The sequence below is a fragment of the Micrasema longulum genome, unplaced genomic scaffold (genome assembly GCF_059751315.1).
Source record: "Micrasema longulum isolate JH-2025_06_02 unplaced genomic scaffold, ASM5975131v1 h1tg001711l, whole genome shotgun sequence".
In the NCBI taxonomy this organism is placed as follows: Eukaryota; Metazoa; Arthropoda; class Insecta; order Trichoptera; family Brachycentridae; genus Micrasema; species Micrasema longulum.
This window is the reverse complement of record NW_028278889.1, coordinates 97,768-123,048: the sequence shown is the minus strand read 5'-3', so window position 1 is coordinate 123,048 and position 25,281 is coordinate 97,768. Positions and strand designations below refer to the sequence as shown.

The window sequence follows — 25,281 nt, the reverse complement described above, 5'->3', positions numbered from 1 at the left end:
CAAATTCTTCAAAATAAGGCGATGAGGATTATACTCAAAAGAAATATCTATTCTAATGTAGAAATAATGCACAAGGAAATTGGCTCGCTCACAGTAAAGCAGCAAATTAAATATAATGTAGAGATTTTTATACATAAAATAATTAAGGGGATAAAAAAAAAAAAACAATAATAAAATTTAACCAACAATGTCATACATATGAAACAAGGGGTAAAAAAAAGATAAGATTACCAATGAGGAGAAAAACAGAATCTCAAAACTCATTGCACAAGGGATTGAAGCTGTACCTATCGAAATATTTCAAATTAATTAGAAAAAATATGTTATAGAGAAATTTTGATTAAAAAATTTGTTATGTTATTAAAAGATTATATTAGTTCTTTAGATGTTATGAACTAACTTGATAAAGCATAAATAAAATAATCAGCTCAGAATCCTCATTAAAATGGTAGTTGATGTGATGTAAGACTCACAACTTTAGCTTCGAGAGCCACCTTGGCGAATCCGTTCCTCTGCTTCCACAGCAGCCTGTAGTGCTCGCTGCCGAACTGGGCTTCGTACACTCCGCCGGGGGCGATGGCCAGCTGGTTTCCCTCCCTCAGGACCCCAACGCACTGCTGGACGGTACCGGGGATGACGTGGAGGCTCTCCAGGAATATGGACCAGCCTGGAGCAGAGAAAGAGGTATATTAATAAGTAAAAATTTATATTTGAACCGGTTACTTTGCGGTTGGTTATTCAGAATAATAAAAATAAAACACTTAGTACCTGACAAAAGTAAAAAAAACCCAGGAAATAGAAAATCTGTTTCCGGCTGCCACAACAACATAAAAATGCTACAACTGATTGGTTATTGTAAACCTGCCACGTCTCTAAGTACAGTAAAACCCCTGTTTTGCGTTTTTCAAGGAACAACAAAAAAGAGTGTCAAACTGAGGGAAACGCTAAAGTGAGGAAATGAAAAACAGCAGAAAAATTTTAAAAACTGTTATAATTGGGGATTATTTATATTTAAATTTATTTCAACAGAGAGGGAAAACGTTTTTGAAATGGGAATATGGAAGTCTAGGCAAGTTTGAACATCCACATTTCTTCAACTCTTCCATCTGTTGACTTTTGTGAAGTAAAGGAGCTGAAACCTTTATTATGTTGGTGAGATTCATCCGGAGGAGAGGAAATGTTGATGTCCGAACATAGGCAGAATGGTGAATGTTACACAGTGTGTAAAGTGGCCACTTAAACCAGCTAATGACAGGTCATAAGCCTTGTAAACGCCTAGACTTCCATATTCCCTTCTCAAAAACGTTTTCCCTCTCTGTTGAAATAAATTTTAAGATGAACAACTCCCTAGGGAGAAAATCCAGCCAGTCTGCAAGCATTTGGACATACTCAAACATTGTTGGATTATTTATATTACCTATGATTTCATTAATAATATTTTGTATTTTTAAATCAATACCACAATGCGTTTTTTTTATTGAATTAAAAAAAACAAGTTTAAATAATTTTATATAGGTACTTAAAAACCTTAAAAACACGAAAAAAAATAAATTAAATAAAATGCATACAATGATTTTTTCCCTAAATATTGGGAAATTTTATTTGTATGGTATCACTTTTTTTAGTATGGCAACACAGAATTTAAACTGTCATTTACATCGCGGCAAAACTGTTTCACACTTTTACGATATCTGTTAAAACAATCTACTTTCCAAATCATGTTTATAATTTCAAATAATATTTCTATTACCAAATTTTTAAACTTTCCGCGTTTTAAATTTATTGATGTAAAGACTTTATTGTTCATGCGTCAACCCTATGCCACAATTGAGTAAAATGTCAAAATGTCAGTTAAACAAAATGGTCAATTAAATTTAACCTACTATGAATTTAGTTTGAGACAACAATTTACTCATTTTTTCATTTATCTTGTTTTTATCCACCATTTGGGCGAACGCGGCGGTGCGCGGCTCGACGTCAGTTGACAAATCGAATAAGTTTCGAAAATTTTTAAACGTAAAACCAGGGTTATGAAAAACGTTAATTGAGGGGATATTTAAATGATAATGTTTGAAAACAAAGTGGGACCTAAACATTTTGTCGTAAAAAGCGGGAAAACGTAAAATTGAGGAACATAAAAACGAGGTTTTACAGTTAATCTTTCGCTCATGTAAGAAAATATATTTAAATTTCCCTAGCACAGAACTTTCCGATTATCACACAACTTACCGGGAATCTTGAAGAGCAGTCTGTCGGCCACGGTATGGATGAGGTTGTTCTTGTACAGGTATATCTTGGAGAGGAAATAGTACATGTCCACCGGCAGAGCTCCGTGGTAGAAGATGTACAGAACTGGAGTGTTAGGAATGTTCTCCAGACCCTCTATCTCATACCCTGAAATTGCAATTTCATTTAGTGTGTTTTAAAAATATAGCATTTCCATACTACGAGTGGGGTGGCGATTATAATTTGCGGGGAAATAAGAGATGCGTTGCGCGGAGATGGAAAATGCGGAATCGAACAGTATGCGGCTCAACAAACTTCAGTAGACAAAATTCTACCTTTAGGAAGACAGGAAAGGGAATCAGGGACAGGAATCCGGATGATATCTCCAAGTCCTGGCTTCTGGGTAGTTTTTTCCTTTTCGGTGAACACGGCTCTTTCACTTAAGTTATTTGCAAAATATAATGATGAATGTGGCGGAGCGGCGGTCAGATGATGTAAAAATGTTCAGATGCGGGCAGATGATTATAGGACGAGCAGATGCGGGCAGATAAAATTCTAACATGAGGAAGTTGGCATAAATTATCAAGAAGCAAAAAATGTGTTATTGTTGATGTTGGTTGCTATGGATATGGAAAATTGTTCCCATAGCAACCATAGCTACCCATGGCCATAGAGACGAGGAGAATAACAAACATTGGAAGTTGGGAGATCACAGGATGGGTAGGATAGGTGGACCTTCATCCGCTGGTGGCCCATCCAGCCACAAACCACTCAATCCCATCAACCACTAGCGCGACCAACGAGTCTGATGATAGATGGACAAAGTGTGTTCTCGGATGGAGACCGAGGAATGCAAGGCCCAAAGTACGTCCACCAATTAGATAACTAATAAATTCTTTCTTATTTTATTTTTAATCATGTTTACTAAATACTACACGTGGAAATAAAATATTAAAATTAGACATCTTAGAAATTAAAAAAAAGCGATTCACGATAAGAAAAAAAAATAATTAATAACCAAATAAACAATATTTCTTTAAGTCCACTCTTGTCTAGTTTCGAAAATAATCATATCAAATTACCACCCTTTTAGGGTAAAAAAAAATCGATTTATAGGCTCCACGTGTAGTATTTAGTAAACATGATAAAAATAAATTAGGAAAGAATTCATTAGTTACGTAAACCTTGACGAAGAAGCTTGTTTGCTTTTTTTATTTATTTTTTATTAATAAAATATATAATACAAAAAGGACATATTATACTCCCAGGAGTTATTAAAGAAACTCATTTGGGACCGTACATAAAAAAAAATATTTTTTTGACAATACATAATATCATACATATTAATATATCCGATATAGAAAGAAAACATTACTGTACAAGAAACATAAAACACGGTACTTTACACGATCTACATAAATTACATTAATAATTATCACTAATAAAAAAATTTAAGAAATATTTTTTAATTGCGAAACTTCTGGATTTTTGATTAAATTTTTCGTGTTTTAGCTCATCTGGCAGTTTATTATATTCGGAATGGCAAATATTTTCCAAAGACCTAATGCCTTTAAAACCGGTCGGTGGAATAAAAAAATAGTGGTTAAAAATGCCACAAAAAATATTTAACTGACTGGACTATAAAAAAAAGGTATTTGTATTCGGTAAATATAAAAAAAACATTAAATAGTCATTTACTAATTAAGTAAATTAATACTGTTTAATATTATACTAAGGCTTATTTAAAAAAAAGCCGGGTAAAAAATTCGACTACCCTGGCAATACTAACAAAATGTCTACCTTGTTTTACTTAACAGTCTGACAGACGGTGGAATAATTGAATTCTTTAATAATATTATTTGTGAATTCGCTACTTACACATGAAATGTAATCCTACCGTATTCCATTTTAATCCCAGCAGTATTTCGACACTCGCGAACGACACAACACGGCGTAGCTGAATTAAAATCGGTTGCGTACTAAGCGACGTCTACAGAGTACCTAATGGGCAAAACGTAAAACTTCTCATTTGCGAGTAGTTTAGTCGGATTCAGTTTCAGGTTTCTGGACTATTTAATTCTGTGGTTTACCATTCTTTCGTCATTCATTTGTTCTTCGTGACCGAACCATCTCAGTGACCCTTTCTTAATTCTATCAATTACACCTGTCTCAGATTAGCTCTCTCGCCTGATTCCACCATTCGTAACTCTGTCGATATTGAAATAAAATGAATAAATAAATCATAATACCATGCCAAAGCCAGCCGTGAGCGTCCCAAAGAGCAGCGACCACTTTAGTACCCCGTTCTCTCCAATCTGAAGTATTTCCGCCGACCAGATCTTGTCTGTAACAAAAACAACATTTCGCTTTCATCAAGTAAAAAATAAAAAAAACAATGCGCAATTATCATGGATTAATTAAGCTAATAAATTAATCTAAAAAATCACAAGCCGATCAGTATTATTCTTATTAAAATCTGTTAAGAAATAAGGGAGATATAAAGGATTAAATTCTAGTAATTTGAATGGTGCCAAAAACAAACAATTCGTGACGTCATCAAGTATGACGTCTTCGGTTGTTTTGTGACGTCATCAGATTGTTTTCATCAATGTCTATGGATTTTATAGAGTATTGTAAATAGCTTCCTTTTTCTATGTGTCGTTTGTTTACATTTTCGGCGTCCTGTCACTTATCAAACGCTACGAGTTGTGATTTATAATGTTCATGATTAATTGATAATTCAATTTATCATTATCATAATAAATTTATATTTATGAGAGGTTGAAAACCATAAAATAATAAAAGAAATTCGAGATGTAAGATGTAATCCGTTTTCACTTTCATCTGTCAGGGCCTGGAACTGGCGTGTGGAGTGGATAAGGGGGGGGCTTAAGATAACATGCATAGACAACTCTCCTTATATTTCTATCTGTGGCCTGTGGTAATACCAACATTAAAATGAATGCATTACTCGTGAACTTCTGTGACAAAATTTAATACCAATTTGGGAAACGATCGTTTTCGAAAGACCTTATTTTCGAAGCGAAAATAATGAATGAAAATATTCATTATAAGGGTTGGTATAAACACTAGGAGAATCTTCAAAAAATATTTTATTTGAAGAGTAGGTTAAATCCGATATTCCCCCCGAGTGATAATACCCTATTATAATGAAACAAATTACAAAACGCCTGGGCACAAGTGAAGAAAATATAGATACGTAAAATCAGCAGAAAATAACGAAATAACAAAAATTTAACAAGAAATTATAGCATAGGTATGCAGCAAATGAACAATAAATAAAGGCTGGTTGGATTTCCTCCCTAGGGAGTTTTTCATATTTAAATTTATTTCAACAGAGAAGGAAAACATTTCTGAGAAGGGAATATGGAAGTATAGGCATTTACAGGGCTTATGCCCTGTCATTGCTGGTTTAAGTGGCCACTTTACACACTGTGTAACATTCACCATTCTACCCATGTTTGAACATCCTTACGTCGAACGTCAGTTTGTAGGCGTAGGCAGAGAGGATAGAACACGCCATATCGCTCTGTCTTTGCATACAGACCTCGCTTCCTCTACATTCATGCATCTGCTCATGCACGCGCGCCAATTATTCCGATTTTAACATGTCCATCTTCAAGTATTTGTTAGATTTGGTCATGCCATGTCTTTCTCGGTCTTCCTCTATTTCTCCATCAACATTCGCATCGTGAATATTTTTAGCCGTTCTTTCGCTGTTCATTCGCTCTACATGTCCAAACCAACGCAGAGCTCCTTTCTTGATTTTATCGATAATGCTTATCTCAGTCTTACATAATGTACGAATCTCAACATTTGTGCATCTATCGTATAATAGTTTTACCGCACATTCACCTGAGAGTTCACATTTCGACAGCATTCAGCCTATTTTCATCATCATTTTTCCAATTCCATACTTTTCTCCTACCATACAAGTCACGCATTCAAATCATCATAATATGATTCGTCAGTTACCCACTAAAAACACATTTTTGTATCTTCCATAAATGCTACAAATAGACAAGTCACGCATTCAAATCATAATAATATGATTCGTCAGTTACCCACTAAAAACACATTTTTGTATCTTCCATAAATGCTACAAATAGACAAGTCACGCATTCAAATCATCATAATATGATTCGTCAGTTACCCACTAAAAACACATTTTTGTATCCTCCATAAATGCTACAAATAGACAAGTCACGCATGCAAATCATCATAATATGATTCGTCAGTTGCCCACTAAAAACACATTTTTGTATCTTCCATAAATGCTACAAATAGACAAGTCACGCATTCAAATCATAATAATATGATTCGTCAGTTACCCACTAAAAACACATTTTTGTATCTTCCATAAATGCTACAAATAGACAAGTCACGCATTCAAATCATAATAATATGATTCGTCAGTTACCCACTAAAAACACATTTTTGTATCTTCCATAAATGCTACAAATAGACAAGTCACGCATTCAAATCATAATAATATGATTCGTCAGTTACCCACTAAAAACACATTTTTGTATCTTCCATAAATGCTACAAATAGACAAGTCACGCATTCAAATCATAATAATATGATTCGTCAGTTACCCACTAAAAACACATTTTTGTATCTTCCATAAATGCTACAAATAGACAAGTCACGCATTCAAATCATAATAATATGATTCGTCAGTTACCCACTAAAAACACATTTTTGTATCTTCCATAAATGCTACAAATAGACAAGTCACGCATTCAAATCATCATAATATGATTCGTCAGTTACCCACTAAAAACACATTTTTGTATCCTCCATAAATGCTACAAATAGACAAGTCACGCATGCAAATCATCATAATATGATTCGTCAGTTGCCCACTAAAAACACATTTTTGTATCTTCCATAAATGCTACAAATAGACAAGTCACGCATTCAAATCATCATAATATGATACGTCAGTTACCCACTAAAAACACATTTTTGTATCCTCCATTAATGCTACAAATAGACAAGTCACGCATTCAAATCATCATAATATGATACGTCAGTTACCCAATAAAAACACATTTTTGTATCCTCCATTAATGCTACAAATAGACAAGTCACGCATTCAAATCATCATAATATGATTCGTCAGTTACCCACTAAAAACACATTTTTGTATCCTCCATTAATGCTACAAATAGACAAGTCACGCATTCAAATCATCATAATATGATACGTCAGTTACCCACTAAAAACACATTTTTGTATCCTCCATTAGTGCTACAAATAGACAAGTCACGCATTCAAATTATCATAATATGATACGTCAGTTACCCACTAAAAACACATTTTTGTATCCTCCATTAATGCTACAAATAGACAAGTCACGCATTCAAATCATCATAATATGATACGTCAGTTACCCACTAAAAACACATTTTTGTATCCTCCATTAATGCTACAAATAGACAAGTCACGCATTCAAATCATCATAATATGATACGTCAGTTACTCACTAAAAACACATTTTTGTATCCTCCATAAATGCTACAAATAGACAAGTCACGCATTCAAATCATCATAATATGATACGTCAGTTACCCACTAAAAACACATTTTTGTATCCTCCATTAATGCTACAAATAGACAAGTCACGCATTCAAATCATCATAATATGATACGTCAGTTACCCACTAAAAACACATTTTTGTATCCTCCATTAATGCTACAAATAGACAAGTCACGCATTCAAATCATCATAATATGATACGTCAGTTACCCACTAAAAACACATTTTTGTATCCTCCATAAATGCTACAAATAGACAAGTCACGCATTCAAATCATCATAATATGATACGTCAGTTACCCACTAAAAACACATTTTTGTATCCTCCATTAATGCTACAAATAGACAAGTCACGCATTCAAATCATCATAATATGATACGTCAGTTACCCACTAAAAACACATTTTTGTATCCTCCATTAATGCTACAAATAGACAAGTCACGCATTCAAATCATCATAATATGATACGTCAGTTACCCACTAAAAACACATTTTTGTATCCTCCATTAATGCTACAAATAGACAAGTCACGCATTCAAATCATCATAATATGATACGTCAGTTACCCACTAAAAACACATTTTTGTATCCTCCATTAATGCTACAAATAGACAAGTCACGCATTCAAATCATCATAATATGATACGTCAGTTACCCACTAAAAACACATTTTTGTATCCTCCATAAATGCTACAAATAGACAAGTCACGCATTCAAATCATCATAATATGATACGTCAGTTACCCACTAAAAACACATTTTTGTATCCTCCATTAATGCTACAAATAGACAAGTCACGCATTCAAATCATCATAATATGATACGTCAGTTACCCACTAAAAACACATTTTTGTATCCTCCATTAATGCTACAAATAGACAAGTCACGCATTCAAATCATCATAATATGATACGTCAGTTACCCACTAAAAACACATTTTTGTATCCTCCATTAATGCTACAAATAGACAAGTCACGCATTCAAATCATCATAATATGATACGTCAGTTACCCACTAAAAACACATTTTTGTATCCTCCATTAATGCTACAAATAGACAAGTCACGCATTCAAATCATCATAATATGATACGTCAGTTACCCACTAAAAACACATTTTTGTATCCTCCATTAATGCTACAAATAGACAAGTCACGCATTCAAATCATCATAATATGATACGTCAGTTACCCACTAAAAACACATTTTTGTATCCTCCATTAATGCTACAAATAGACAAGTCACGCATTCAAATCATCATAATATGATACGTCAGTTACCCACTAAAAACACATTTTTGTATCCTCCATAAATGCTACAAATAGACAAGTCACGCATTCAAATCATCATAATATGATACGTCAGTTACCCACTAAAAACACATTTTTGTATCCTCCATTAATGCTACAAATAGACAAGTCACGCATTCAAATCATCATAATATGATACGTCAGTTACCCACTAAAAACACATTTTTGTATCCTCCATTAATGCTACAAATAGACAAGTCACGCATTCAAATCATCATAATATGATACGTCAGTTACCCACTAAAAACACATTTTTGTATCCTCCATTAATGCTACAAATAGACAAGTCACGCATTCAAATCATCATAATATGATACGTCAGTTACCCACTAAAAACACATTTTTGTATCCTCCATTAATGCTACAAATAGACAAGTCACGCATTCAAATCATCATAATATGATACGTCAGTTACCCACTAAAAACACATTTTTGTATCCTCCATTAATGCTACAAATAGACAAGTCACGCATTCAAATCATCATAATATGATACGTCAGTTACCCACTAAAAACACATTTTTGTATCCTCCATTAATGCTACAAATAGACAAGTCACGCATTCAAATCATCATAATATGATACGTCAGTTACCCACTAAAAACACATTTTTGTATCCTCCATTAATGCTACAAATAGACAAGTCACGCATTCAAATCATCATAATATGATACGTCAGTTACCCACTAAAAACACATTTTTGTATCCTCCATTAATGCTACAAATAGACAAGTCACGCATTCAAATCATCATAATATGATACGTCAGTTACCCACTAAAAACACATTTTTGTATCCTCCAAATGATCTTAAATGAGGCCCAAGACCTTCAGAATGGATCCAGGTGAGTGGTGTGGGCTTTGAAATACCTAAGTACTATGCTGTAAATTCATTTTTGTTTGGTTTGTATGGAAACCTGATAATTCTGAATACCCGAAACCTGTGTTTATATTTCGGTTTCGAAGTCTGCTGAAGCCGAAACCTGCGATCGGGATGTATCGGATTACGTTCGGCTGTACTCGGGTGCATCTTATGGCTCGCGACTTTGCCACGTGATCGGTGGACTAGTTTCGGTTTTCTATTTTTTACGGAAGAGTCCCAAATATACATTTCAATTGTATTTTTTTTGTATTTGTTCGACAAAATGTAGTGAAAAAAATATGATCATTTCAGTACTGTTCAAATTAAAACATGTCCTCTATTACAATAAAGCACTGCCAAAAAACTATGTTTCAATTCAGAAGCTAGTTCTCTTCGCTAATTCTCTTCCCTGAGACGAAATACAAACTTGTACACTTCTCCTGAAAATGGCTTTCGTTTTATTTATTTATTTAAAAAAACAAACAGTCGACAATGACATGATAACATAAAAAAGATACGATTTAAAGACAGACAAACGAAGTATCTAAATAAGAATCATACATATTAAATTGTGATACAACAAAAGGGTGTGTTTATGTGTATTTGTATGAGAGTAAGTGTATAGGTGTGTTTATGTGAAAGTAAGTGTTCAGGTGTGTGTAAAAGTGAGCATCATTAAATAGCATGTGGGATCGTATCGCAGCCAGAAAGAATTAGTCTTAATTTATTTTTAAATAAATTAAGGGGCATGTAAAATATATCAATAGATGAAAAAAAGGCATTATAGTTAGAGCAAGAACGATAGAGGAAAGAGTGTTGTGCATAGTTAGTGCTACAGACTGGCAGATGGAATAAATACTTATTTCTTGTCACGCGAAAGGGGCCATTAAGATTAATTTTGGAGAGTAGGTTAAAAGAGTCTACTTTATTATTTAATAATTTATATAAATAGCATAATCAGAGCGTCTTTTTCAAGGGTAAAAAATCCATTTTGTTTGGCAGATTGGCTGTAAGTACAAAGCGTTTTATTGTTTTTATAATCTAGGTATTTTAAAAATTTTCGTTGAACATTTTCAATCCTTTCGATGTTTGTTGTGTATTGAGGGCTCCACACGACGGATGCAAACTCCAAATTACTGCGTACAAAAGTGTTGTTTAAACAGTATTTTGAGTTTGTCCAAATTTCTGTAGACAACGACTGGATTCAACTCCCTGGGGAGCTGTTTATATTAACATATTACAACAGAGATGAAAAACATTTAAGAGAAGGTAATATAGAAGTCTAGGCATCTACATGGCTTATGACCTGTCAATGGCTGGTTTAAGTGGCCACTTTACACACCGTGTAACATTCACCATTCTGCCCATATTTAAACATCTATATTTATTTTATTTGGGATTTTTACAGCTAATACATAAACAAAATAAGTAGAAAAATCTTAACAATGCTAAAGCCAATTATAAAAATCCACTGTAAATATAATGACACATAATGTATAAGAAAAAAAGTTTAGTAATTGTATTTGTGTGACGTTTGTATTCATGTGTATGTGAATGTGTGTATGCGTGAATGAATGAGGGAGAGGATACATGTGCGTGTGGGAATGAATGAGGGAGGGGGTGCGTGTGTGTGGGTGTGGGTGCGTAAGTATAAATAATAATAGTTTAAACTTGCAATTGTATTAAAAATGGTATAATAAAGAGCTTAGTAAAAAGTTAGAAATCTTTTTGTTAAAATTCAAATCAAAAAATGATATAAATTGTTTTTTTTTTTAAAGTATGTTAAATTTCAAAACCTTTTCTGAAAAAAAAAAGCATTTTATTTTAAAATTTAACTGATACACATCGAATGAATAATGTGCGACGAGTCCCATACAATACGAGTACGGTAGGTAACCACAAAATGCAATAAATACGAAATAATGACAACAATAAAATAAGGTTTGACAATACGCGAACGTTGATTCAAAATGAATTCATATTCCTTCAATTCTTTCATCTGTTGATGTTTGTGAAGTTAAAGAGCTGAAATCTTTATTTATGCGGGTGAGATTCGTCTCATTGAATTATTTCACCTACATACTAGGCAAAGGTTTCAGCTTCTTAACAAAGAACTGAAGGAATATAGATGTTTAAATATGGGCAGAATGGTGAATGTTACACAGTGTGTAAAGTGGCCACTTAAACCAGCCATTGACAGGTCATAAGCCCTGTACATGCCTAGACTTCTATATTACCTTCTCTTAAATGTTTTTCAGGTCCCATCCCTGATGTATGGGAGCGAAGTATGGACTTGGAAAAACAGGGATGAAAGTAAGCTGAATGCTGTCGAAATGCGATCTCTCAGGCGAATGTGTGGTAAAACTATGTACGATAGATGCACAAATGTTGAGATCCGTACATTATGTAAGGCTGAGACAAGCATTATCGACAAAATCAAGAAAGGAGCTCTGCGCTGGTTTGGACATGTAGAACGAATGGACAGCGAGAGAACGGCTAAGAATATTTACAATGCGAATGTTGATGGATGCAGAAATAGAGGAAGACCGAGAAAGACATGGCATGACCAAATCCAACAAATACTTAAAGATGGACATGTCAAAAGTCGGAATAATCGGCGCGCGTGCATGAGAAGATGTATGAATGTAGAGGAAGCGAGATCTGTATGCAAAGATAGAGTGTTGTGGCGTTCTATCCTCTCTGCCTACCCTTACGGGGAAACGGCGTGATGGTTTGTTTGTTTGTTTGTTTAAATGTTTTTCATCTCTGTTGTAATGTGTTGTATAAAGTTTTTAATGTATTTGGTTGGGTTTGTAAATTCTTAAAATGAAGCAAAGAATTTAACATGTTCATCCAGGACATTGGACATGAACATGAATACTCTTGGGGCCACAGAAGAGAAATTTTAGCATTTAATACTATTATTGTAATGAAGTCGTAAGGTTTAGCAAAAAAAAAACACCTTATTTTGGGCGTTTTGAAGTGACTTTTAGCTAATTTCAATAAGTTTCGGTTGAAAATCTTATTTCGGTCGGTCAGTAAAGATAAAACAATACGAATTGAAATTAATTGCCAAATAATAGTTATGTAAAACCTACGCAAACCAAAGTAATTGTAGAGCCGCGTCAAGTCAATTATAAACGGTTGATTGTTGGAAGACAATGGCCAAACGATATAAACATCAGCAAAAAAGTTCCCAATGTCACGAACAATATTATTCTAGAATATTTCCCTGGCCAGAAGATAATATCGATTGACGTAAGACACAAAATTGAATAAATCGCAAATATCAAACAATCTAAATTATACTAGTTAACACTCTACTCTGTACACAATTGCTCTGTGCCTTTGATGAAAATATTGGTGTACAAACATCGCTGGCGATATTTAATTGAATTGAATTTAAAGCATGAAAAAACCATCAGCTCATGCTCGCAACGCGAACGAAAGAACCACCCCCGACGAAATACGGAGAGATACTAATAGGCGTCTGGCAGAAGTACTGGCAAATTTTCTGTCCACGCGTGTGCCGTGTAAAATTGTCTCTCTCACTCCCAAATTCGTATCCCTGTAGTATCAAGATGAAAACGTAAAGAGTGTGAGGCAATTGCACATTCGGTTCTCTTTTACGTCCGTGTATGTATCAACAATATAATATTTAGTAATCACTGTAAAAATGAAATAGGATATAATTCATTAGTTAAGTATACCTCGATAATGAAGCTTGAGTAGCTTTGAAACCGGTCGGCAGAGAAAAAAATGTGTTTTACTACTACTACTACTACTACTGCCATCACGCCATTTTCTCTTAGGGGTACGCAGAGAGAATGGACCGCCACACAATTCTATCCTGGCATAAATTTCTAGCTTCTTCCACATTCATACATCTTGTCATGCCTTTCGGTTCTGCCTGCTTTTGACATGACCAGACTTAAGGTATTGGTTTATCTGATCGTGCCACGTCTTCCTTGGTCGTCCTCGTCTCGCGTTACCGTTCATTTTCGACATATTTCCTCCTTCACTAGGGCCCGTACTTCTGTACACGCCATTGTTCTGCGTACTGCCAGGGTTTTCGAAAATACCCGCGTACTGAGAACTCTTTACGGCTCCTCGGTGCGAAGTAGACTCGAGAGTGGCTCGATGATTTGGGGGCCACATAACTGAAGTACTCTCTTATGATAGAGAAAATCCAAAAGAAGTTTCTGAGATATCTCTACATGAGAGAGTGCGGGTATTATCCTCGGCTCTACCCGACCGAGTTTTTCCAGAGTATGCTCGGCTACAACAGTTTAGAGACTAGAAGGAATGTGTATTTGACAACACTTTTTTATCTATTGTTGCGCGGTATGATCGATAATTCTGAGATTATGATAAGCATTTGTTTGTATGTTTTATTTCATTTTATGTTCCTGATAATTACCTAAGACAGCGTCAGCATAGATTGTTTCATATTCCGATATACAGGACCAACTTGCCTATGGTTATGCCTGTTGGAAGGGCTACCGCTATGCTGAACAACATCGCTCTGGATGTTGATCTGTTCCATGTATCCGAAGGGGTTTTCCGAAACTTCCGATTCTTTTCCGATTTTTTTCTTTTTTATAATATGTACGTATTGAATATATGTCTGTAATGTATATGTTATATTTAAATAACTGAATTGAATATATACTTGTTTTACAATTCTTTCGTCGTCCATTCGTTATGCACGACCAAACCATCTCAGAGACCCCTTTTTCGTTTATTTAGGAAACATACAGTACAGGTACATAGTTTATATTTTACACAGTTAAACTTAACTCTAATGGACCAGTGAAGTTTCCATAATATAAAATAGTTATATTTAAGGTTAATGAATAAAGTACAAAAAAGAGAAGGAAAAAAACATAAATAGAAATTGTTTAAAAATTAAAATTAAAATAAAAAAGTAAAGAATTAAAATAAAGAATGAAAAACATGCTCAGATGTAAAAATAAAATAAAATAATAATAACACTTTTAAAAAGGAAAAACATAAATATACTCATACATATTTTAAGGGATTCAAAGAAACGATGAGAAGAATCATTAAAGAATTTTTATTTAAGACAATACATTTAAGTCAATTTAAAAACATCTTCAAAATTAATGACACATTATAGTAAAAGCAGCAATATATTGATTTTATATACATGTACAATATAAGTCATTAAAATTAGTTTAAAAGTATAAAAACATATCAATGCAGCACAGAAAAAAGAAAGAATAACAGGTATGGCAAGTAATATTTAAAATTTGAAAAAGCAATATAAGGAGAAGATTTTAAACCAAAGGTAGTTGATAAAATTTCATTATAACGATTTTAGCAGGTATCCAAATTTCAGTAGAGAAAATTGATTAAAATTAACAATATTAATGTATGTAATGTAAAATGATGTAAGAGAAAAAGGAATCAACGGGAGTTTTATTCAAAAGTTTTATTCAAAAGCATACACTATTTTTAAATAATTGTAATCCTGTATGATCTATATGGCTAAAAAGGCTGTTAAATTTAATTTTAATAATTAATTAATAATTTCTTAATCTTATCAATTATACCTGACTCAGATTTACACTCCCGCCTGATTCCACCAAAAAGTGTTTTTGTTTTAATTGTTATGACAGAATGTGAATTTAGCCATCGGGGCCAAAGGGTTATTTGAAAACAGTAATTATCAATTGTTTTTTAGTGTTGTCCAAATATGTGAAGATAACAATTAACGGAGGACCAGAGTAGGTACTCTCGGGAGGTGATAGTGTTATGAAAGTTACCGTCACGACCATAATAATAATAACAAATGTTATAACAGTAGTTATCTCACGATATGGTTCAAATCCTCCATATTGTGAATTGTGACTAATCACTTTTTACAGAGGTCAAGCGTAGTGCCTTAGAATATGAGACACTTGTTAATGTCAATTTACATATTTAATTTATTTTTAAATCTTATTAATAAATAATTTAAGCATTATGTAACTTTGTTGATTTCCAAAAATATTTTTTAGCAAAAACAAACATAACAAAAATGTCCTTCTCAATGTGTTACACTGACCGAAAAATCTAAGATAAAATATCTGGGAATAGTAATCGACCAAAATATTAAATGGAAAGAACAAATAGATTCAATGTGCAAAAGACTAAGAATTCCTCGGCTCATTCAAATTTAAAGCAATTTTTTAATAGCGATATCCATAGCCACAATACGCGCAGCTCGAAAACCCTGCATGTACCAAAATTTCATTCTACCAAGTTTGGTAAAAAGTCCTTGGAGAATATCTCTCAAACGCTGTATAATAAACTACCGACCAAAATTAAAGAAAATGAAATGCGTAAATTGCAAAGCGACTTCTACCTTAGCCTTTTCTTGAAAATTATTTCTGAAAGTTTAATCTTCTTCTTCTTCTCGGTTAAGATCGATTTATTTGGTATCAGCTAAAAGCTAACTCCTGAGACTTTGAGTTTCAGCTGTTCTTCCCTCCATTTTTCCATCTGTCAGATTGTCGAAGAAACAAAATGAACATTACCTTAGTGTTGCCAGGGTAGTAAATTTTTTTACCCTACTTTGCTCATCTATTGAGAGAAGTAATGAAAATTGGATCTAGGATTAAACATACGTGAATATTTGACCGACATTATCTTTAAAACATCAAATATTATTTAACATGATGTAAAAATATCCGTTTTATATTTTAAGTTTAGAGTTCATTAATTCAATAACTCTTATTAAATGACCCTTTACTTATCTACTCTGTTGTGTCGATCAATATTTCAGCGTGCAAAATAAAATTTTAGAGAAATTAACAGATTGCTTTTTTTTTACCTTACATTTGTGTTATAATTATATTTTTTTCCCATCGTGCAACATTACGCGGCGACATCGCGAACGCGCGCGGCGAAAGTGGAGCATGGTGGGAGAATTATTGGACACAGTCCGATGTATTCAAATATGTTTCTACGCTCCTTCTGGATTATTCTTAATTCAATGAATTACACAAATCATGTTGACTGTTTGGTTTCTTCTTGAAAGCAGAATAATAAAATGGGTTTTTATCTTGATAAAAAAAAAAAAAATTACTGTTGTACGAGGGTCATTCACAAATTAAAATTACAACATTTATGTAAGATCAAAAAACGTTTGTATCTATCAAACAAATGATCTCACGAGCTCCCGATATTCGCGGCGGTATTGTTCTACAAAGTCAAAAAACAAATGACCGCGCGGATCTCGCACTGTCGGTAGGTGGCGGGAGCGCACGACGTGTTCTCCATCGGAAAACATAACTGTGTCTAAAAAAATGCAAGGATACCCCTTACACGTCAATAGCTCAATCACAAATAACTATCGACGTGCTTAAAAACATGCTAAGCATTTGAGCGATCACAATGAACAATAATTAACATGCTTAAGTTATCGCAGTCATAAGTCAACGCTCATGTCGGTTTGTTTTTTGATTTCCTCATAAATAAATACAGTTCGTTAACGAAAAATTTAGCGTTTACTTTAAAAAATAATATAATGTATTGCACTTGCAAAATAGTAAGAAGTTTCTAAAGAAAAATGGTGAAAATTAAATTACAATTACTATGGCGGCGGCTTTTCTTGACATTTGGCTTGCCAACCGCGGCTAAATGCAATGAATAGCATGATAAATAATAAATAAATAAATAAAAATAGCAGTTTTTGAATATTTTCCATATTTACACCGGTGAAATTCAAATATGTGATTGCGCAGCAGGATTGTACGTCGCGAAACGTAAATATTTTGACATTTAATATTTTAAAAAAATATATATATTTTTACTTTTTGTACATAATGTTAATTGTACATTGGCAGGCTTATTGCCAAATGGCAATTTCTTCCATACAACCAATGAAATTAAAGTTTTTTTTATAATTCAAGTCAAAACATATTCAATAGAAAATTAAGATAAAAAAAGTTAAAGATATTTAAAAATAGAAATGTGTAAATGTATTCGTGTATAAATTACCTTAAATCAATACCATTACTCAATGATGTTCCATTGTGACCGCGAATACGATAAACAACCATGGTGAGAAATTGTTATCATGTCGCTTATTAGCACGTCGATAGTTGGTTGCGGTCGAGCCTCAGAAGCGCCAACTATGGAGCAAAAAATTCTCGCGGCTTCGGGAGCTTTTCTAACCTTTGAATTCTGATGGCATAGTTACAACTCAAAGTTAGTCTAATTCCGGAGTCAAGACTTTTGAGGAGAAGCACAGAAGAGTCGACAAGAGAGGAGAAGTTCAGTTTAAGACATAAGACTTGGAAACTTGCGATTTGGTCCGCTTCTATTTATTCTTTTATTTGTCAATGACATATTTTGTCAAAATTTAAATTCAAAAATAATATCATATGCCGATGATACGGTTGTTCTAGTTGAGGGAGTTAACTGGAACTTAGTAAATTAAGTAGCTACAGTATTTCCAAGCGTTTATTTAACTTTTGACACATGGGCGCCTATAAAGTTCCGTAATTATTGACAGGCAACCATAGACCTAAAAATGCAATACTTCATGTTTTTTTCATTACGATAGTGAAGCGACATGTTCTTTTGCTCCGATATTTATCGATATCGATGTTTATTGAGCCTACTTATGCAACGAGGATTATACAAGTTGATTTTTTTCATGAAAAAATGTAAACTGTGAATTAAATTAAAACCGGAAATTAAAAAAAATAATTTTCTATGGAAGGCCACAGTATTTTTATTCACTTAATAATGAATACGACTAATTTACATGAAATATAAATGTCTAACTGATTCAATATTGTGAAAATATCAAATATTTATTAAAAACTACTTATCGATTGTCTATGGCCAAAACTAATTTGACAGTTCGTCAGAATATATTGAATTTTAATGGCGCCGTGGTCGCTGTCGTTTATTATTGTCGCCGACAAACTGACAGTGTCGCGACACAAAATTTCTCAATTTACATTACGACAATAAAATAGTCCTATGCATATTTGGGTTTTCTGTAGCTCCTGCACCCAATGACAAACTCCAATTAAGGAGTTTATCGAGACTGTATTTAAAGTTTCTTTTGTAAAGAAATGATGTATTTTTTGCAATATTTTTTATTGAATGAAGACTTTAAAAAAAAAAAGTTTTACTACAGCGCTTTCGTAATATAAACTCTGCTTTAAACGTATGGGTATGTTTATAAACTACAAAATGTAGAGATTAAAAGTTTTTCATAAATAAAGTCGATTTTTATGAGAAATCGATTCGGTAACGCATTAGGACATCCCTAATCGATACATAATCGAGCTGTCAAAAGTTAAATAAATGGTTGGATAGAGTATAATGACGTTATAAATAAATTGAAATTATGGTTTGGCAAAAATATATCATCTTTAAATACGGAAAAGACAAAAATCATCCCATTTTTTATTAACAAAACAAATTTAGATTCAGTAGTAAAAATAATTATTACCAAAGCAATTGCAACAAAACTAACTGCGATCTAACATGTTCAGTACTTGATACAACAGATAAACTTATATATCTTGTTGTATACATAGACCAAAACTTCAAATGAAACGACCCGATTAGTAAACTAGTTAAACGAATTAGAAAATGAATATGCATATTTATAAGATTAAGGAATATTTTAAAAATCGATAATTTCAAAATAGATTATTACTCAATTGTACAATCTTTGTTACAATATGGTATTGTAGGATGGGGTGGTGCATATGCCAATATATTAAACCCTCTTAAAATAGTACAAATAATAAATATTAAAGTAGTTTTAAAGAAACCCTCAACATTATACGGAAAATCTATATAAAATATTTCAGGTTCATACAGAAGACACTCTTTATAAAATAAATTATATTTTACAAATTTACGAAGAAGAAAAAATAAAAGAATTTAAGATGAATAAGTCACTCAGATACCAACATAATATTAAAATTCCTAAATTCCACACAAGTCATGGTCAAAATAGCTTTGTCTTTATAGGTGTAAAAGAATATAGTTATCTCCCCAATGAACTAAAAACTATTAAAAATAATATATCAATAAATAAATTTAAAGCAAATCTAAAGATAAACTAATTACAACAGGGATGAAGAATACCTTAAATAAGGTAATATGGAAGGGGCTTATGACCTGTCATTGGCTGATTTAAGTGGCCACTTTACACACTGTGTAACATTCACCATTCTGCCTAAAGTGTGAAGTTTGTGAAGTTAAAGAGCTGAAACCTTTATTTATGCGGGTGAGATTCGTCTAATTGAATTATTTCTGTTGTATTTTGTATTTCTGTTGTAATATGTTAATATAAACAGCTCCCCAGGGAGTTGAATCCAGTCCTTGTCTACGAAAATTTGGACAAACTCAAAATATTGTTAACTACAACGGTGTAAGTCACTCTCCAAGCACAAGAGTTAGTCTCTTTTTTTGGAGAGTTACAGTGATAACATTTACTAGATGTATAAAAGTAGATCTGTATAGATTTTGTTTAAAACATGTACCTTTTGTGAAATTTATTAATTTAAAAAAAGTCATAACTCCATGGGACCTTTTTCTGTCTTTTTCTGTTTCTTTTTCTTTTCTGTTTGATGCTGATGTTATTTTTTACGTGACAATATGCAACGCGAGTTTGGAGAGGTTCAAAAACTTGAAGAACATTATCAAAATCGATCTCTAACCCATGTCTGGGCCTTATCAGTCATCGAGAGTTGAACCAGGAGATATGATATTACAGTATGCAAGCCCGACAGACGTTTTACGGGCAAGTTACTAGGTCGATCGTCAAATTCAATAATAAACCAGGGCCCCGATTACAATGAGAAGCTAACAAAGTTATCTCCAATTAACAAATTACAACAGCGACGGAGAACACTTTAGAGAAGGGAATATGGAAGTCTACCCATTCACTAGGCTTCCCTTGTCCCTACCTGTAGACGATGAGGGGGGTTTTAGAGCGACAGAGAAAGGGACATTTAAAGTTGTAAATGTAAATATTTTTTCGCGTCGTTCCTTACTGAATTTGGTTAGTAGAGGAAGACAATTCGTAATGAAAAAGAAAAAATTGCTTGCTTCTATGAGTGAATTCGAAGAGAGACATATAGTCTTTGAAACGAATTCAGCTAGGTGGCAAATGCTTTCAATGTTGATTTTAGTGAAGTTAAAATCTCCAATTATTGTCTAAAAACTATTGGGTATCAACATAAGTTGTGACTGTTTTTTTGAAAATGAAAAAATGAGTTAAAAAAAAAATAAAGGTTATATGTCATTCAAAAGAAAATTTTATGCTCTACAAGATATTGTGTTTGCTTTTACGTTATATATTACAATATTTTAAGTTTGTCCAAATATTTGTAGACAAAAGACGGGATTTCACCGTCTAGGGAGTCGTTAAGATTAACAAATTAAACAACACAGATAGCTTGATTGATTTGGTGTTTATTTTGTAGAACTCCATATTAAACTTTTAATATTAGAAATCAAACACTGATTTGAGTCTACTTGAATTTTTTTAAATTTTTAACTTGAATTTTCTACTTTATTCGTTTGAAAATGCCCTAACGAGGCAAAACAATTGTCACGAAATTTTTGTTTTTTAATCTTTTTATATTTGTAAAAATAAAATAAAGTGTTCAGTAGACTCAAATCAGTGTTTGATTTCTAATATAAAACAGAGATAGAGAACATTTTAGAAAAGGGAATATGGAAGTCTAGGCATTTACAGGGCTTATGACCTTTCGTTGGCTGGATTAAGTAGCTAATTTACACAATGTGTAACATTCACCATATGCCTAAGTTTACTAAGTTTGAACATCCATATTTCTTCAATTCTTCCATCTGTTGATTTTAGTGAAGTTAAAATCTTAAATTGTCTATAAAATATTAGGTATCAACATAAGTTCTGTCTGTTTTTTTGCAAATTTAAAAATTAAATTTAAAAAAATCTTCTCTACAAGATGTTTTGTTTGCGTTGACGTTATAAATATTACAGTATTTTGAGTTTGTCCAAATGTTTGTAGACAAAAGACTGGATTTTACCCCCTGAGGAGCCATTAAAATAAACAAATTACAACAGAGATGGAGAACATTTTAGAAAAGATAATATGGAAGTCTAGGCATTTACAGGGTTTATGACCTGTCATTGGCTGGTTTAGGTGGCCACTTTACGCACTGTGTAACATTCACCATTCCCTTTGCTAAAATGTTTTCCATCTCTGTTGTAATTTGTTAATCTTAATGACTCTGAGTGAAATCCAGTCTTTTGTCTACAAACATTTGTAAAAACTCAAAATATTGTAATAAAACCAATTGGTCCAAGAAGAAGTTTAAACATTGGAAAATTGTTTTCAGGCGGTGCCTAGTATGTGAAATAATTCTATCAGATGAATCTCTTCACAACAATAAAGGTTTCAGCCCTTTAACTTCGCTAAAATTAACAGATGGAAGAATTAAGGGAATATGGATGTTCAAACATAGGCAAAATGTTGAATTTTACACAATGCGTAAAATGGCCACGTAAACCAGCCAATAAGAGGCCATAATTCAGCTGTTGTTATTTGATAAATTTTTTAATTTTTTTTATTTGATTAAAAGTCTTCAAAATGGAATGTCAAGCAGATAGAAGTGAGCATTTTTGACACCTCTTTTTGTTCGTGTTCAGTCGATGCAATAGAGCAGCCAAAGTTGTTCGCGATATTTGCGCATACGGTGAAGATTCTTTGCATTATTGACTAATTTGTTGTAAAAAAAATGATTGTCGGCCTCGTGGTGTAGTGGTCAGCACATTTGCCTACCATGCAAGAGGTCTCGGGTTCGATTCTCGGTATGGTTGACATGAAATATTTATTTATAGAGGCGTTTTTACGCTAGAATATTTCAGAGTCCCTGGACTGGCACCTGAAGCGTAAGACTGACAAAAATGATCAAGATAGGCTGCGATTGGTTTACCAATGCAGTGCCCTATGCACCATAAGTTGCGGAAAGGGAATGATGATGATGAAAATAATGAAGGAGAATACATCACTGATTAATTCGTTGTTTCCGATCTCTTGTACGAAAGAGTGGGAAATCAATGAATGACAGGGTTACGAATTATGAAATCAAGCGAGAGTGTAAATCTGAGTCAGGTATAATTGATAAGATTAAGAAAGGATCTCTGAGACGGTTTGGTCATGTAGAACGAATGTATATGGCGAAAATGAACGGTAACGGGAGACGAGGACGACCAAGGAAGACGTGGCATGATCAGATATACCAAAATCTTATGTCTGGTCATGTCAAAAGCAGGCAGAACCGAAGGCCGGAATAGACGCGTGTGGCGGTCCACTCTCTTTGCCTACCGCGGGGAAATGGCGTGATGGTAGTAGTATTAGTAGTAGAATTCGTAGTATTTTTATTTTATGTGTCCTTTTGTTCTCTTCATTTGGAAAAAAACGGACACAACTTATGTTAACATCTAATACAATCGAATTGTCTGTAGGAAAATATTATGCATATTTATTTATCTATTTTCAGTTCACAAACAGTAAAAGATATCACAATATAAATACAATGTATAAAATAAAAAATAATAACACTAAACATCTTTCACCAATTATATGTGAACACCAATAGTCACAAAAGAACAATTAAAAATTATATATAGACCAAAATTTAGTTTTCATGATATGTTATTAAAGCAGTTATTAGAATTTTTATAAGATTAATAAAAAATAAAAAAAAAATTAAGATAGATGCAATTTATACAATCGAATATAATTTTACTAGATTATAAATAAAGTCTCGTAGTAGTAATAAGTTTTTTAAATGTATATCAATAAATTATAGTAATAATAGTTACAATAAAATAACATAAATAAAAAAACAATTCGTACTCTTATTTAGTGTATCCGTTTTATTATTGTTGTACATGTTAGTATGGGTGAGTATATATATTTAGAGTGTGTGTATATGTATATGGGTGTTTGAGTATTATGTGCATGCGAGAGTGTGTAGTGAATATAAGTGGACTTTTTTTTATTAATATCCCTACAGAGATGAGGTAGAATTTTTTCAAATTCAGGATTATGGATATTCGAGCGTTTACTTCGGATATTAATAAAAAATATATACCTACTCCCCCTCGGGAGACATCCAGATTTGTGTATGTACAAAAAATACACATACCAAAAAATAAGTGGACTTATTGATGATGATCAATGATTATAAAAAAATCTCTGTTTTTTTTTTTAAAACCTTAATAAAGAAGCGAAGAAAAAAACTTAATAAGAACGCTCAGGCCTAAAATTTAATTTTGCATAAAATAATTAATTAACTTCGGCGGTAACCTTAGTTAAGAAATTAAAATTACGAAATTAAGAAAAAATCATAGCGATGATAAAACGATGGCAACAATTTTTTTTTGGGCTTAGTTTGACAGTCTTTTCACAAATATATATTTTTTAAAACGTCCGAACTTCCTCATTGTCTCTGACGAAGGCGAAACACTTGGAAATAATCACAAGTGTCACAATACAATGAAACTGTTACTAATTGAGGAAATTGGGCGTTGAACTCTGAAAGACGCTAATTACAGCACATAATGATGTATCCCAAATCGCATTATATATTTATCTATTTTAAATCTTGATGTAAGGTATCAGCGTTGATTTTTCGGTAGATCTACAGATTTTGGGTGAAATCTACCATCTACCGAATTCGATCGAAATTCTACCGATTTTTGAACTTTCCCGTTTTTTCCATTGAGCTTTGCCAACCCTGACGATTTTTCGGTTGATCTACAGATTTTGGGTGAAATCTACCATCTACCGAATTCGATCGACATTCTACCGATTTTTGAACATTCCCGTTTTTTCCATTGAGCGTTGCCAACCTTACCGATTTTTCGGTAGATCTACAGGTTTTGGGTGAAATCTACCATCTACCGAATTCGATCGAAATTCTGCCGATTTTTTAACATTCCCGTTTCTTACATTGATTTTTTAAAAACTATTTATTCGTCCCCAATAAAGCAATTTCACTTATAAATTAAAAAACTACTTATTAACGGGGGTGGTATTCTGAATATTCTTGCGGGGGTAGAGAAGATTTCTAGGTGGGGATGTTTATTTATTGTATGCCACTTCGCTTTGCTTCATTGGAGGTGGGACATGTGTCGCAATAAATGTAAATAAATAAATTATTTGTAAATTAATAAATCTCATAGTAATAATTCTCTGGAGAAGCCCTTAAGCTCTATTGCACAGAACAAAAGCGTTTTAAATTTTTGCTTTGGTTTTAGTTTAACAACAAACGTGTAATGGAC

At 33.0% G+C, this 25,281-nt stretch overlaps 1 protein-coding gene across 1 annotated transcript in view; it reads right to left on the bottom strand.

Moving 5' to 3' along the window:
• Positions 1 to 473: 473 nt before the first annotated feature.
• Positions 474 to 25,281, bottom strand: part of LOC148274262 (DGAT1/2-independent enzyme synthesizing storage lipids-like) — a gene marked incomplete at its 3' end in the record, with an annotated part of 68,034 nt that continues 43,226 nt past the window's right edge. The window contains exons 3-5 of the mRNA XM_088237376.1: positions 4,476 to 4,570; positions 2,230 to 2,394; positions 474 to 667 (exon numbers count right to left, since the gene is read on the bottom strand). Coding sequence (XP_088093502.1) covers positions 474 to 667; positions 2,230 to 2,394; positions 4,476 to 4,570 — 454 coding nt within the window. The remainder of the gene's footprint in view (positions 668 to 2,229; positions 2,395 to 4,475; positions 4,571 to 25,281) is intronic.